At 28.3% G+C, this 17767-nt stretch overlaps 1 protein-coding gene and 1 long non-coding RNA gene across 9 annotated transcripts in view; both read right to left on the bottom strand.

The window, feature by feature from the left end:
- Nucleotides 1–13852: 13852 nt before the first annotated feature.
- Nucleotides 13853–16234, bottom strand: LOC145323848 (uncharacterized). The gene is made up of 4 exons (XR_013881120.1): nt 16115–16234; nt 15580–15648; nt 15109–15170; nt 13853–14540 (listed from the first exon to the last, which is right to left on the bottom strand). It is a non-coding gene; the product is annotated as an uncharacterized LOC145323848 (long non-coding RNA).
- LOC145323846 (uncharacterized) overlaps nt 16162–17767 on the bottom strand; it is a 33236-nt gene continuing 31630 nt past the window's right edge. For 7 of the 8 annotated variants that reach the window (XM_080166422.1, XM_080166418.1, XM_080166416.1 and 4 more), the window contains 2 exons: nt 17659–17715; nt 16162–16984 (listed from right to left, as the gene is read on the bottom strand). In XM_080166422.1, the coding sequence (XP_080022548.1) occupies nt 16939–16984; nt 17659–17715 (103 nt within the window). In that variant the 3' untranslated portion in view covers nt 16162–16938. Of the gene's footprint in view, nt 16985–17658; nt 17716–17767 lie in introns of those variants that run through there. The other variant, XR_013881119.1, reaches the window with a different exon arrangement.

The raw sequence follows: 17767 nt of genomic DNA, 5'->3' as shown, positions 1-17767 counted from the left end.
AAAATGATATATTTTTTAATGTATTATCTAATATATTTATTAATAAGTTTTATTTTAGGAGAAAGTAAATTCCAAGAATGATGCTTGCGGAGAACAATCTGCCCTTGTTTTTGTTCTTTTGACTCTAGCTTGTATTACAGTAAGTCATTTTAGATCTTTTTTTTAAAAAGCGAAACGATTATTACAAATATCCATTTTAAATATATTTTCACACTTTTTGACTTTACTAATAAGTGACGGCCATTTTTCTTCTTTTTTTCATAATAAGAAGTCCGGGACTAAGGGATACACCCGCCTGTGAAAAATATATGTACACTTGTATACCTGTACTAAGGGCATATTTCGTGTGTTTTTTAAAGCAACTTACTAAGGTAGCTTTTTGTTTGTTTTCTTTTAAACACCTGATTTTTTGTAAGATTAATTTTTAATTTGTTTTTGTTTTATCACCTTCATCTAAAGGTGTTTTATTTTTCTTTTGTGTTAAAAATCCTTTAGCTTTTTTTAAAAAAGAAATAGAAAAAAACTTTCAATAATTTTATTTGTTTTAGACTTGTTTGGAAGTGATCCGGATGTTAGCCTTTATCTTAGACAAATCTAGAGCTTACCGGAAAAGACGTCAAGACGAGAAGAACGTGCGTCTGGAGACTCAGGCAGAGAGATTAGCGGAGGTCAAGGTTGAGCAGTTCAAAATACGGCAGAGTACTCTTATGAGGCAGCAACGACCAACTCAGGAAATTAACTTAAACCATCCTATCCCTGAAACAAACGTTTTAATTGATCAATCCGATAATTCATTCGATCCCTCCCTTGCTTTAGCCAAAATCAACAACCATTTGTATATGTGTAAAAGTTCAGGTGATACCGTTAATCCTGAATTTCTTTTATGTTTGAGCGAAAATAGACCAGAAGCCATAAAACCTTTGTAATCCTAATATTTGAATTTAAAGCGATTATTATTGGGCATAATCTATTGAACATAGCTTTTCTATTGAACATAAAGGTATCTATTGAACATAATCCATGAGGTAAATTTATCTGCTAAACTGTTAAACTTAATGTTTGCTTTTCTTTTCAACATATTTGTCTTTAGAATTTAGTTTTAATAATTGTTGATTGTTAGTATCTTTTTTGTAAACCAGTTCTTTTTTTAAAAATATGTATGTCTAACTAAAATTAATAAATTAATAAGTTTGTTATAGTTGTTGTTACTGTTCATTACTCAATATTTAAAAATATTTATTTATGTAAACAATACAATGGTTGTTTAAAGCTTATAAATTAAAAATTCAATGGGTATATTTATGTATTAATAAACAAACAATAGTTTATTTCAAAATATACCTTAGTTGAGTTATTAGTGTTCTTATCATTTGTCTGATAGTGGTCACCCCTGAAATAATAAGAATTATTTTGGAATAGTTTTGCTTATAATTTTAACATTAAATATTATTCTGAGTGTACTTTGTTGAAGTTTAAATTGTGAAAGTGTCTAGCTTGGAGCTAGTATAATTAAGTATGTTTGTTAAAAACCGTACAAATTGTAGGATAGCGTTTTAAACACCGTAAAAATTTTGTAGAATATGTTATTAATTGCCTGTTGAAAACAGATTAACGTTTAACGATGAAATACTAAATGGTCTCAGAATATTGTTATTAATCGCTTGTATAATCATATTAAGGATATTTTGTGTGGGGTAAAATAATTTACCTTTAGAGATACATATTCAATCTACTCATATATTATAAGAGGTGAAGTTCTAACACAAATCCATATCCTAAATAAAAATTTCAATTGGATTATCATGTAAAAACACCTTTTTGCAAACCTTGTATGGCTGGTTTGATTCAGTCATGCTGTGTAATGTATGACTATACCCTTTTTTAGCCTTGTACGCCTTGCTTCCCCTCTTTAATGGAATTTGCAAGTTGGTTTGTTATAAGTTTGCGGCTAGACTATTGTTATATACAGGCCGCCCCTTTTTTACATACTATACTTAGTTCACCCCCATCTTCCAACCATCCAACCAGTTAAGGTGGGGTTGAACTAAGTTTAAAAGAACAGCTAATAAAATAAAGTTACCTCTTATAGAGGCAGTTATATGAAGAAAACTTGACTGATGGGCTTTCTTTTTAGGGCAACAACTGAAACATAATATTTATTAGGGTTTATGATTACATATTTTAAGCGTTTTTTTTCCCCTGTATGAACATTTTATATTTTATCACTAGCGTCATTTAGATTAAAGTTTACAATTCGTGAAATATCTTGGATATACATTATAATTCGGATATATTTGAATATAGAAAGAATTCAACATAATTTATTATATTTCAGGTTATATACATTATAAGGTGGATATATTTAAATATAGAAAGAATTTAATATACCATGTAACAGGTGCAAAATATTCAATTTCTTATGACCATAAATTTACAAAGTTAAATTTAAACACTATAATACTCGCAAAAGCTTATGGTAAGAAGGCTTATGGAATGAGATTTTATTATTAATATAAAACAATTAGCTTTTGACTATGGTAAGAAATCAATAGCTATGATTGTTACGATTTTTATATACAGAGTTATAATAAAGCTTATGGTAAGAAAGCTTATTAAGAATATAAAATAAATAGCTATTGAATATAGTAAGAAAACAATAGCTATGGTCAACTGTTACAATATATTACATACTGAAAATCTAACTAAAAACATATTTAATCCTCTATTTCATCTACCTCTATTAAGGTAGGTAGAGTAGAACCATTTGCTTGGTTATTTAAAGGTGTGTCATCGTCATCGCTAGAAGATGAGTTTTCATCAATGTTGTCTAATTTAATCTTATTACGTAATTTTCGTGGTATCATTACTGGTATTTCAAACATTTCATCTAAATTGGATAGAGTGAGAAGCGAAAGAGACCTTGCTAAAAAATCTTCTATTTCTAGTTTTGACAGTTTTTCAAAATCTATCTTTTTCACATGAGAGACATGCCTATAAACAACTTGTTTAGAGAATTGATTTTCTAGTTCTAGGACGTATTTATTACTTTTCATAATTTTGTATGGAACTAAACCGAATATCGGGCGATATTTATATTCATATCCTTTATCATTTGTTTTTACTACAACTATATCGTTTATATAAAGATTATGGAAAATTCTATTTTTATTTCTTTTTAAAGAATTTTTGAATTTATATTCTTTAACTCGAGTATGACAGTCGATTATCATTTTTTCTAACTCTTGCCTGTACTCAAGTGAGTAAGAACCGAATTTTTCATTAAATTTGTATTCAAAAATATTTGTAGTAGGATCCAAATAATCTCCGTCCATAAGGCCTGTAGTGGATTGAAAATGTATATTATAGGGCGACAATTTTTCTTTATGAAACGGTATTTTGTTAATCATACTTGAAGCGACTGACAAAATGTGACTTATATCTAAAGAAGTGTATGATGATCTGTAAAAACGAATAAGTTCATTTGTTGATCTTACGACCCTCTCTATAAAGCCCCTGCTTTTAGATTTTAACACACTGCTATTTAAAACTCTAATGTTTAAGTTTTTAAAATATTTTAATATCTGTTTACTTTTGTATATTGATGCATTATCGCTAATAAAACTTTTACAAATATCATGAACTGAGAAATAATTCGCTAAACAGTTTATTATAGCTTGTGACGTTTTTGTTTGCAGAATATAAATTGTTGTGTATTTAGAATAAACATCCTTTATTATCAATAGCGCTTTAGGGTCTTTTTTTCTGACGTTGGGGAATTCTAAAAGATCCGAAAAAATTAAAGTATTAGGGCTTTTTATAGAATTATCAAAAGTAAACCCTTCTTTTAGTCTGAGCGTGTTAGGTTTATTTTTAATACAATAAACGCAGCTCGAAGTTAAATTGTCACAAATCATTTTAGCTAATTTTTTATTGTTAAAATAGTAATAAGTGTTTACGTAAGTCCAAAGTTTTTGAATTCCAATATGCATTAACGAATAATGTATGAAAGATATAAAAGGTAAGTAAAGAACTTGGGGTAATATGATTTTATTTTGAAAATATTTAACAGAGTGTGGTAACATATCAGACACCTTTTTTTCCTGTAATTGTAATTTAATAAATTCGTGTGTTGAAAAAAAACTTTTAAATTTTTCTACAAAGTATTTTCCTATGTGGGGAAACCTTTTAAATTCTATTTTGTTATCTTTTTCTGTTGTAATTGAGTTAATTGCATTATTTTGTAAAACTTTAAATTCTGATATTGTTAAATAATCGTCTTGATAGAAAGGTTTAATTTCATTATTAAATGTCGAAATTTCAATTGGACATAATCTTGACCATACATCAGCTAAATTTTGGTGATCAGAGACATGAATGAAAAATAATGCTGTGCCCTTGTACCAAAAATAAAGGCGATTAGCTAAATTATCTAATGTTGTTGATCTTTTGCTAGGTTTTTGTTTAGTCAATAATGATTTAACGACCATGCTGTCCAAAAGTAAATAAGTAACTTTGTTTGTTATATAAGGTTCAAAATGTTTGAGACCTTTATACACGCTAAAAATTTCAAGGCATGCTATACCGGTTTTTTGTATACAACCCATTGGCATTGCTTTACTATAAAATCCTACAATGTTTATTAAATATTTGTTTATTTCATATGTGTTTTCTTTTATCATTTTAAGAAAATAAACCTTAAATTCATTATTTGTGATCAAATTCGGACTGAAACGCATAATTGTTTTAGTTAAATGAGCCTGTGTTTCTTTTATATTTAAACCGTAAGCGACGTCATCATGTATTAAAAAACACAATTGTTCTTTATATTTTCCTATTGTTATTGTTCCACAATCACTTGAAACAATCAAAGTGGTGTTTAGTGTTTTACTTAAACCAAACAAAATATATGTCATTATAAATGGGTTTGAGAACAAATAATCATTAGTTAAATCTTCAATATTTTTACAAAATAGTTCATTATGTACATAATTTAGATATTCATTTTTATTGTTCAAATATGGTAAGAATTCAATCAACTCTTGTTCAAAAAGATTGCATGAAGTATATATTAAATGCAAGGAAGCAGATAAATCATCCGAAAACGCTTTGTAATGCAATTTTTTAGCTGATTTTATAATGCATTCAATTAAATTATCGCATAGGTAAATGTATTCAGTTTCGGAAGGATACAGATGATTTATTTGAAAAGAAAAAGGAAAAGATTGTATTTGAAAAGTTTTAACGCATTCAACCATGTTTACACTTAATAATACAGATCCAATACTATAATGACTTGCGTCAGTAAGCAATACATTTATACTGTTATCGTGTCGCACATTTATGTTGCGTTCTGCATTACTCAATAGTTCTTTAATTTTAAAAAAAGCTTTTTTTGCTTCAACATCATATGTAAAGGGATTTAACTTTTTATAAAGTATATTACATTGTTCATGAATAGGCAATGGGAATATAGATCTATAATAGTTTATTTTACCTAAGAGACTTTGCATTTTTTTTAACGAATCTGGTTCTCCTAAATTACATATTTCATTTATTTTTTTATCAGGACAAGAGATATTTCTATTTTTAATTTTATAGCCTAAGATATGTATTTCTTCTTGACTATCTAAATCGCATGCTATTGTACATTTGGATGGAGAAATTTTTACGCCAATGAGATGTAATCTCTTTAATAACTTTTCTACATTTAACATATGCTCTTCTAATGTTTCGTTAGATTCCGAATAAAGTATCAAATCATCCATAAAAATAAGTAAATTTTGTATAAAATCTAATTTTCCTTTCTCATCAAGATGTAAATATTTTTGAAAAGTTTGAGTTACATAAGAAGGTGTTTGGCAAAATCCTGTTAACGCTCGGTGCATCACGAACGCCCCACGTTCTGTAAGGACGTTCATGGCACCGGATAATTTACTCTGTTCATCGACCAATATTGAATAAAAACACTTTTTAAGATCTATAGTTGTTATAAAACGAGCTTTCTGAACTATGGGACCTAAAAGATTTTTGTAATCTGGCAAAGATGCTGTGCTACCCCCTGAAATGGCTTCATTGCTGAATTTTGCATCGATTATTATCCTAGGCATATTACTGCCATCATCGGACCTGCTAGGGACAGTAAATACAGGATTACCGAAACTTTGACTGGGGGGGGCTACAGAAGCGTACCCGTGCTCAAGTAAAAGGTCAAAAAATTTATCCACCGCTTTACGGTCCTCTTCTTTAAGATTGTATGGTTTTGTATTTTTGAAAATGGGGGCATTTAATTTAATACTCATTTTGGGAATTAAATCTTCGTTAAGGGTCCCACAATCAAAGGTATGTTTTGAGTAAATTTGTAAATCGTATAATAAGTTAGCTATGCGATGTTTAACACATTCAAACTGACAAGACAACTTTGATTTTATCTCATTTAGTGTTAATAATTTGCTTTGAATGATATCTTCGATTTTTAATCCAATATCCATATCTTTTTGAAAAGATTCAAAAAATTCATTTTCATCGATACTATTTGTAGATTGAACATTACATATGTAATCAATATTTGATTGTTTAGAAAATATAGAAAATATTTTAAAAAACGAACTATTGTTTATAAAAGTAACAATAAAAGCTGGTATTACCTGATTAATGTCGTCAATTGTTAGCTTTATATTTATGAGAATAACCCAATATTGTATGTATAAATAAGATAAAATAGGAAATATGGTTTTAAAATAAGGGTGACACAATAATTTTTCAAAAATAGACATGTTACATTTATTTATTTCTTCCATTAGGGTAATTGAAGATATCTTACGCTTCAATGGTTTGTTTAGTTTGTTAACAACTTTTATATAAATATTGTTTTGTTCCCTTTTTATTTGTTCAAAATGCAAAGGACTATGGATACTATTTTTGATTCTGTACAATGTATTCTGTTTATTATTGATTATTTTACCAACAATACTCTTAGATTCAAAAGCTGCAAATTTCAAATGATCATTAATTCTTATATTAGGACTCAATTTTTCACCAAAAGCTAATTTAACACCTTTTATTAATTTATCATAAATCATAGTCAGATTTGTATTTTTAATAAAATCCCTACCTAATAAGAAACAATATGGTATCGTGTTAGTGACAACTAATATATCTAAACATATATTTCCATAATTTGGTACAATAAAAGGAATTTTGTAAATCCCACAGTTTTTAATTGTGTGCCCAGTTACAGATCTGATAGGATAATTTACATGTTTAGAGAAGTATTTTTCATAATCCGGAATTTTGCTTTCTAAATAGTCTTTTTGTATAATGTTTTGGCTTGCCCCTGTGTCTAATTCATATTTTAAATTAGTGTCATTATAAAAAATATCAAAAATATATGGTTCTACCCCCGTATTAACTTTTAGTTTAGAAACGATTTGATTTTTAATGTCATTAACAGTTTTAGGTTTTTTCTTAATTTTTACTTTAGACGAGCTGTACTCGCGTCCAATATAAGATTTTCTAAACTTATTAGGAATTAAAAATTTTGGGTATTTTTTTCTTTTGTATGTACAAATTGGAAACAATCCTCGCATAATAAATATAAAACACAAACTAGGAATAATTAATCCAAAAATATAAGTAGAAAGATAAGGGTTTGTATGAATTAGGTATACGCATGAAAACATAATCATTAAATACAAAAAATAAGATGCACACATAACAAAACCATCATTATTTTTGTTATACACATTTGATATAATGGAATATATTTTCTTAAAATAAACAATTGAGGCATTAGATGTAGAGAAACGCTTATTTATTAAATCATCGAATTTGTCAGGTGGATGATTTTGAACATTTATAATGTTCGCCATATTACCATTGGTTTCATTATTAGAATATGGTAATGTATTAGTTGTTTGAGAATCAATTTGATAATTATTAACTTCTTCAAAAATTTCTGATTGTTGAGAAACATTAACAATTGGTTTATTTTCTAAATTGGGAACAAAAGAATCAACCTTTTTATTTAAGATAGATAAATCATCTGAAATAGTCGTAGAACAATCATCTATAAAAACATTCTTATTATTTATTTCATTTGAACAATTATTAACTACAATATTTACATCATTACATAAACTAGCATTAGTATTTTTCTGTTCTAAATTTTTGCTGTTTATTTTGCTAAATCCGAGGCTTTGATTTTTTCTAAAAAATTATTTTTAATACATGCTTCAACTGAATGGTGATATTGAAAATATCCTGCATCTTGGCAATGTTTACAGCTTGTAGCAGATGGTTTGACACCTGTAAAATACGTACATTCCGTGTCATTGTGAGACAAACTTCTACAAAGCAAGCAGTGACGGATATGTGTGTTTTTTAAGTTAGCAAGTCTCAGGGTATCATTTTCATTGAATATACACATTTTGTCAGAATGAGCCCATCTTTTACAAATATCGCATTTCAATGTAAGTCTAGATTGATATGAGTTGTTAATCTTATGAATACCATGGGCATAATCTAGAGAGTCGTGTGCATAATCGTCATAATCATCACGGTTACCTTCATCATAATGGTCATAAAGCTGGTCTGAAAAAACATCTTGTTCGAAGAAATTTGAATCAATCTTTTTTATATAAATCTTCTGTACTAAATTGTTTTTATTCAAAAACCTATCTATTGAACTTTCATGTGTTCTGATGAAGTTCTCGAAGGCTGCTAGTGTAATGTTGCCTCCTTGGAGAGCTGCAGTAGCATCAAGTAATGGACGTATATTATAAGGTATGAACTTAATTACAGCTGAAACTATCTTACGTTGTTTTTCAACATCTGAAATTATATTATTTGAAACATTTTCAAGAAATTTTTTATATTCATGAGTTATCGACAAATTGTTTTTTGAAGTTGGTTTAAACTTAGAAAATCTTTCATCAAAATCTAATGCATTAGTAATGTTTCCGTTGAGACTTCTGTTAATCCTATCTAAGTAATCAGAAGTAGACAATTCTAACGGGCTACCTCCGCTAACTTCTATTTTTTCTTTAAGATCCCTTGAAAGCATCATATGTATGAGGCAATTATACTCGCATTGAGTAAAAGTTCTGAGATCAAAAGAATTTAACTGTTTCAAAAATGCTTTAAGACCAACATGCTCTAAACTTATCATTTGCCTGTATATCACCTTATTTTTCAGAAATACCTTATCTGCGTTATACGTTGACGGGGAATTAAGTAAAAATGTAGGGGTCAGACAATTATAAGTTGAACTCCTTATATGAGGTGTATTAAAAGCATCCTCACGCTTTTGGGCTTTAAATATCTCTTTGATATGATTGCTAGTTTGATCAGTCAGTATTTCCTTATGTTTGTCGTCCAATTCTTTAGAAGATGTAACATACTCATTTAATGAGGTCAGTAATTCCTTAGCATGAGTTCTAGACATTCCTGTAGGACTCTGATCTCTATGTCCTTTAGCATTGATTTGAACATCCGTCGACATAAATCTATTATTATTATTACCGGGGCTAAAATTAGGACTTTGTGTATCAGAACCTTGAACACTTAAATTGTGTAAAGTGTTTTGCATATCTTCCATCATGGTTGCCATTTGTGACATGTTTTGTTGCAAAGTATTTATCTGTTTACTATTGCTAGGATAATTTTGCTGATCTTGTCTTTGAGGACGTTTTTGGTTTGTAAAACGCCCAAAAGTACGATTAAATAAGCGTGGCATACCAATAGATGTCTCATCGTCGGACTGAGACATGTTTGATTATATAAACGAAAATATTTTATATAAAATATGGATGATATTAACTGTTTGATAAATATTTCAATTTTATTTATTTGACTGTCTTTAGCCAGTTTTATATAAATCTACCAAGGGAAGTTACAAAACACTTGAGTATTTAATTTGTTTTTCAACCTGATATTTTGATAAATTATTTAACTAATACGTTCAACCTTTTAGCTTTAGAGTTTTAGAAATACCTATTATTTATATAAAATCTTGAGCAAGCTATGTTAATATAGAAAGAATTAACTAACTCGCAAAAGTTATTATACGAATGTTAAAATGATTTAACCTTTAGTTGTATTTCAAAATTTATACACCTTGTTTTGCATTCTTGAGAAAGTTTAGTCAATATAGTAAGAATTAACCAACTTTCAAAATTTATACACCTTGTTTTGCATTCTTGATAAAGTTTAGTCAATATAGTAAGAATTAACCAACTTAGCAAAAGTTATTATATGAATATTGATATGATTTAACCTTTAGTATTAGATTTTTAGAAATACCTTTTATTTTCATAATTTTGAGAAAGTTATGTTAATATAGAAAGAATTAACTAACTTTAGCAAAAATCATTATACAAATGTTAAAATGATTTAACATTTAGTTATGTTTCAATTTTAAAATTTGTGATATAACTTTGTATAAACCAAGTTATAAAAAGAATGTTACACAACCTTCAGAATTACCTTTTTTTTTGATAATATTGATTAACATTGTATGAGATAATCAACAATATAAAAATTAATATATACATATAAATATGGAAATGTTGATATGAGTGTATTTATAGTACTATATTTATACAAATTTGTATAAATATTAATAAATGACGCTAGTGAATAATCTACCTTTGAATGACGCTAGTGGAATACCCCACCTTTTTTTAAAAAGATGTTAAAGCAAAATATATTTAACAGAAAAAATATATTACCCTTTATAATTTAACTCTCAGTGCCTCCATTATGTTTGATATATTTAAACATTTCATATAACTCAAGAAAACTTTGTATTCAAGCTTTTATTCTTCTTAACAACATTGAAGTATAGACAATTTCACATTTCAAAACACACTGCCTTGCAATCCTTTCATGGTTCTTGTTCTGGTCGGAGCGGCGTGAAGCGCCAGACATTTTTACAATGTTGCAGAATATTTGCAACAATATATTGTTTATTATTAAATTTTGAATACAATATTATTTATCAAATGTTACGTCAAAGTCAAACTTACGATAAAACAACATGACTATTTTGTATAGATGGACATTTAAAGATAATTACATCAAATAACCAAAATGCTTTGAAAAATTAATACCATAAATCCTATTTTTTATTAATCTTTACATTTTAAATAAATTCCAAACTTAAACTAAAGGTTTTATTTTAGTAATATATCCTATTTCTTTTCTGTCTAAACGTTACGATATCGCTAACCACTGAATTGACTGAATTCAATTAGGTACTTTGGTGGTTTTAGTCTCTTTTCTGCTATTTCATCCCATTAAAATTTCGAGTTATTATATGCTGCCACTTGCAATAATATAAAATAGCTGTGCATATGAAAAATAACAATAATATATCTTAAAATAGATTAAATACACCAATTATTTAATTAGATTTAAATTTTTTTTTGTAATTAAACAATAAAATAGTTGATAATATTCAACATAATTTTTAATCTTCCTTGAGAAATTCTCCAACAGATTTGAAACCTTAGGTAGGCAACAAACAAGAAAACAATCACAAAAATTAAAAGTTTAAATTTGAAAGTCATGCTGCATTCACACTTAATCACTCACTATTCATAAATAAATCAATAATAATTAAGTTATAAATGGCAAATAATAAACAAGTGCACGCAAGGACGAACATGTCAGGTAAAAGCGAAAATGTCATGAAATAATAAAGTATTGCTCCAGTTCATTGCAAACTTTTGGTACCCTAGATTAGCAGACAGACACAAAATACATTAAAACTTAAAAATTGATTTCTATCAGATGAATCCTATAATATTATAATTCCAATAATACAAGCGATAAAATTTATAACGATTTTTCAATTCTATCTCTAAGAAATTTATTGATATCTGATTTATTATATACTAGCGGCTACGCACCTAGAGGCCTCTTGAAAAGGGAGGAATACCAAAGGCCATTTTTTATGATAGATTTTTTAAAAGTAATTTTTTTTTTTGGGGGGGTTACACCTTTTACTTTCTTGAAGACATCCTGTTACTTTATTATAAGGATGAATAAATTGAAAAATAACTGTCCTTTCGTACCAAAATGTTTACACGTCTTACCAATAACATGGCCAGATTGCTCCTACACTATGTTCTTATTGCAACTAACTATTTGAGGATCTATACTATATCTATTATCCAAGCCTTACAACACAAACGTTCTGTTTCTGTTACAGCTTTGGATATGCTGTTAAAATTCAGCTATTTTGATTAAATTATATAATTTTAGTTTGCTTGATAAAACTTAATTAGTAGCTGTGCTACTATTAAACACCTGTTAGATTATAATTATAACAGCTTGGTGTGAAAGGGTGGTGTCTTTTAAAATATTTTCTTCAGTATGGCTTCGAAACAGAGTAATATCTGCTTGATTAGAGCCGGTTTTCAGCCATACAGAAAAATCATGAATACCATCGTATTACAAGCAATTCTACACGAATATTAAATAAAAATCATAACATCAATACCAGTTTTTAATCATATAAGTTTTCTTTTTAATATCCGCGAAAACTATACTACTTTTTTCACTCCAACAAACGTTCACCGTCTACCAGTAAGGGAGATAATAAATTCTTATTTGGAAAGGTGGGGGGGGGGGGGGGGTTATTTACTGCCATTTCCCCAACCCTGAGTCTAATTAATTATCCATTTATCATTTATAATCAATTCTAATTCATAGGATTTTTTTATGTAAGTTAGGTTAGTTCTGAAATTGTCAACTTGGATTATTTTATGGTGCTGTGGTTCGGGGTCCGTCTATCTGTTTGACGAACACAACCTAGCTACAAAGTAATATCTAATTCGGGCTTTAAAGTCTGATTTTAATTTTATAATTAATTTTTTTCATATCCGCATAAAGCTGTCTAATACGATGCCATTAAAAGCAATTAGTGACTTCAAGAAACAATAACAGGCTTATAATAAAAACAGTTGTTCAAAAATTTTATATCTAGTGATTTATTGACATTTGTTGTTATCTTTTCATTTCTAAGTTTCCTGTGGCTAAATTTGTCCTTTTGAGCCATATGTTTATTAATTATTGTAAACAAGGATGACAACATCAATAAAAGCGAACCTCTGTAATGGTATGACAAACGAACATTAACACTTTGAAATTTTGTTGCAAAATTGCCTAAATACAGGATACTGTTTAAGGACATACTTAAATTTTTAGGGCTTGATTATAGAGATGCTATTCATGTAACATTTTACCTTGTTTTATTAAAATAAATAGGATAATTATATCATATATAAATTTATTGTCAAAAAAGTAAAAATCAGCATGTTATAAACAGATGTACAGACTTTCGGGTAACGGTTATTGAGTTGCTACGCTTTCTAAATTGTACCTAACTTTTTATAGGAATCATCATGCAAAGTTTGAAATTATAAGAACATGTATAAATTAACGAAAAGAGCTAACCATTACGGACAGGCCAACCTTTTCATAGAAAAGCCTCAATTTTAAAAACTTACTATTAAAGATTAATGATTCATTTCTCAGGTGCCATATTTGAACTTTTTACAGGGAAAACAAACTTAGATTTTGATAACAAGGAAATCAACATCCACAACAGAAAGCTTTAAAAATCAGACAAAAACATAAGAAAAATTTAAAATAAATAGTAGCAGTTTTTTATAACTCAAAAACGAATATAACTATAAAAGTCTAAAAGTAGTTCTATTTAATATACATTAAAAAGTGGATTCTTAATGTAGAAGAATGGCCCTAAATATAATTGCTATCGAGTTACTATGCTATATTAAACCTGTAAAATATGTAGAAAAGCTTCTTTTATCAACGATATTGACTAAAATTTTTATTTATTATTTATTAAACTTTAATTAAACATATATAAACATATATAACATATCACATTTATTAATTATCAATCACATTAATATTAATATCAAATTTTAAAATCAAAACTTTTTCAAAGGGGGCATTTAATGAAAGGTGTTTTAAGAAATTAATATTTGTTTTTATTGTTGATTAGTAACGCAGCTACTAAATAATAAGGGTATTACCATACGTCAATAAGTCAGAGTATGGAATTTGACTGTATCTTGCTTGTTTGCTGAGAGAATTTAAATGCATAGTTTGCTTAAAATCCCAATGGACTTTATCATGTTGAATTAGAGTTACAAAATTTGCCAAGAATTAACAATTCTAAGACATATATTGAATACCTACCTAAGAAAAATATTGTCGACTCTTGAAGTACAAATATGTAATTATTGTTATATAGTAAGTCTTTGCTGCGCTACTTTAGAATTGTTGTTTAAAATAAGAATTGATGCTTTGAACAGTTACACAAAATTTTTACAAATTTGGATTATGTTTATGACCAGCATGTCTGAAAATTGGCATATTAAGAGGGAAATTACATTTTCAAAGCAGCAAAATTGACAAAATCTTTCATAAATGCTCCACATATTTAGTTTAGATTAAAGACGACCTTTCCTTCCGCGGCTACAGACATCAGCCCTTTGCCCTGCATGTGTCTAAAACAAGAAAAAAAATGATTGATTGGTTGAAAAAAAAACTCGCTTCAGCATCTTATTAAACATTTATTTTAGCAGAAAGTGTTCTGTCGGCCAGTTGGTCTTTCTGTAATGATAGCCTGTGCTGATTTTCAAAAGCAAAGCTTTTCTATAATTAGGGTCGGTCCGTCCTTAATAGCTAGCTCTTTTCGTCAATTCAAACATGTTATAATTGTCAATTTTAAGCTTTTTTGACAATTATTATTTATGTGTAATTTTAAAATTCATCTGATTTTTTTTAGACTGATTCCTTTAACTATAAGGTACAATATTATTAGAAAAGCATCTCTGTAATCAAGCCCTAAAAACGTAAGTATGTCCTTAAACAGTACCTCCATTTAGGCAGTTTTTAAACAATTTTACTAACAATATTGTTTAGATTATATACATTTATATTCTGTTTATTCAGTTTTTACACTATACAAATGTTAATGTTCGTTTATCCTACCGTTTTATAGCATTGCTTTTATGGATGCTGTCATCCTTGTTTAATTAACTTTTCTTCAGTTTTCTTGTTTTAAAAGTTTACCTTGCAAGTTCTGAATATTGTAGGTCTCCCAAATTTGTTTGTTGGTTTCTTTCAAACTCATACTGTAAAAAAATTAGGTTAGGTTTAGTTAAGGATTATTTTAAATTTTATAAAGCATTGAATAAAGACAATTATGTTTAACTAAAGAGAATTTTTTTTCAAATTTCCATTCAAAAGAAAACCAACATGCACTTCTAGAGGCCTATAGGGGCACTTAAGGAAAGGGGGAGTCAGGAAGATTTTGTATTTTGAAGGAAGTGAAAAAAACGTTTTGAGGGGTATATTTTTAAAGGGATTATTTCTCTTGGGAGGGTGAAGGCACGATCCCAAATATACCTTTCCTGGACGATAAGAAAATTCACTGTAAAGAAAAAATCAAATCAGTTCAGCGGTAAGCGAGATCCTTTGTTACACAAATAAACACACAGACATCCTGTTACTATTTTATAAGGATAGAAAAAAAGTAATTACCTTGAAGATAAGTTTATATAAATTTTCCAGATTTCTCTCTGTTAACTCGTCCAAAGGTGTGTTCTGGTCCTAAAACAAAAGGGATACCTAGTACTTTGGGTACTTGGGGTAGTAAACCTGTAAATATTTTTTATTAACAAAGCTACTCTATAATTCACTTTGTCTGTCCGTCAGTCAATCAGTCCGTAACGCTATTTTTTTGGGATTAAACAAGTTCACATTCATCATATCTCAACCAAGTTTCATCAAGATTTGCCCAATAATTGGGTTGATTTTTATTACACCGCTCTATAGTTAATTTTTTCCTGATATTAATTAAGAATTAATGAGCTTCGCTACTTATGGATTTTGTCATCATTGCTTTTTTGTAGAATATCATAAATACACGACGTTCGCAATTAAGATAATTGAATATAAATGAACTTTAACTAGGTTTTTTTTATTACGTCCAGAAATTTCTTGTAGTTACAGAAAGACGCAATATGTACAACCCGTAATTAATGAAAAGCTTTGCATTTATATCGAAAGTATTTACCTTAAGAAATTTGATAAATCCATTTGTAACAAAATCCAGGTCCGCCATTTTTATGCTGTATGAAAAAAATATAAATTTGCAATTTAAAAAATCACATTGATATATAATGTATTAAACACTACCTAGTATTTTCAAAATAAAGTTTGTATACTTAATTTTTAAAATAAACTAAATATCACATTTTCAAAAGAGTTCAAGGATAGGTCAATGATAGATTTTTAATTGAAGCTTTATACAGAATTATGATACCGTGTGAATAACAATAATAGGGGCAAGAACAGTGAGGCAAAAATTTTAATCTTTCATATCCAATCCCCAAACCTTAAAAAATACCTATTCAAAATTGGTAATAGGTATTAGGTAATAAACAGTTTTAAAGAAAGATGGGTTCGTAAGTAATGTTTTTGCTTTGATATCAGTCATAAAATGCAAATGTTGAGTTTTGTGCTTTTTTTCTTATTGCCATTTGACCACGTACCTTGTTCTTTTATAGATACAAAGAAAATAAGGTGGATAGTTTTTCATGTGTTTTATTTCAATAATAAAGGGGGTAGGTGGATTTCAACGGTCAAACGGCACTTTTTGCATGTGAAAGCATATAACATTTGGTTAAAATATAAAGATGGGTTCAATCATATCTGCTAAAATCTGTTCTGATTTTCAAAATTTCTATGTCTGTCTAAAATTATCATATTGATTGAGACAAAATCACTTGCACACGTGTTTGTATAAAAATTACATAATACAACTCTTAAGAGGAAATATGTATTTTTGGTTGGATAGATATTAGATTATCTTATTCTTCATGTGTCATATCATTGACTTTAAGCAGATTCTATTCCACTAGGTTTCACAACGGATGATGGAAACCTAAAAAGAAATAGGTAGAGTAATAGACCATAAAGGGAAAAGTAGGCTGCGGGTAAAATCCGTAAAGGTGTGTGTTTTAAGGCTTAAAAATAGTAGTAGAACGATAATATTCACTAAATATGTGTAATGTATTTCTAATTGAAAAGAACTATAGACATTTTTTTTTAAGTTAACATAAATTTTTATCGTTCTACTAGGACTGTTTGTAACTTAAAACACAAAACGTTTACGGATTTTACCCGCAACCTACTTTTCCCTTTATCTCACCTTGTATCTAGCTGTAAAACCTTACATTTTATATAGTAAAAAGCTTGACATAGGTTCTGGGATGGTTATAGGCAATTATTCTGTATTTACCTACCCGTTTGCATACAGAGGTCCTAAATGCTAGGGTCGCAACCACTAGTTATGAATAGGTAAAAAAAATTCAATTTAATTAAAACTTATCCTTTAATAAAAAGTAGTAAAGTTATTTTTGCCTATAGTTTAAGATATTAATAACTGCTGGTTCACCTTTTTAGGGAATCTTCACATAGGTCTTCAAATTTTAGGCCATTTCATTTTTAAATTTAAGCCTTGGGATGGTTTTAGGATATTTTTTTGCCCACATGTTACTTACCCTTTGGAATAGAACCCTTGGATGCTAAGGGCGCAGCTGCTAGTAAATATAGTACCTGTATTTTTTACCACATGGACAGTAGAAAACATCAGAAAAATCTTTCAGATCAAGTCTAAAAATTAACATTAATTTAGAAAGAAAGCATGTTATGACTTATTATCACG

This window comes from Acartia tonsa, chromosome 7 (genome assembly GCF_053477335.1).
Source record: "Acartia tonsa isolate MP-2025a chromosome 7, ASM5347733v1, whole genome shotgun sequence".
NCBI lineage: Eukaryota > Metazoa > Arthropoda > Copepoda > Calanoida > Acartiidae > Acartia > Acartia tonsa.
Note: the sequence above shows the minus strand (reverse complement) of the source record. Positions and strands in the feature narration are given on the sequence as shown.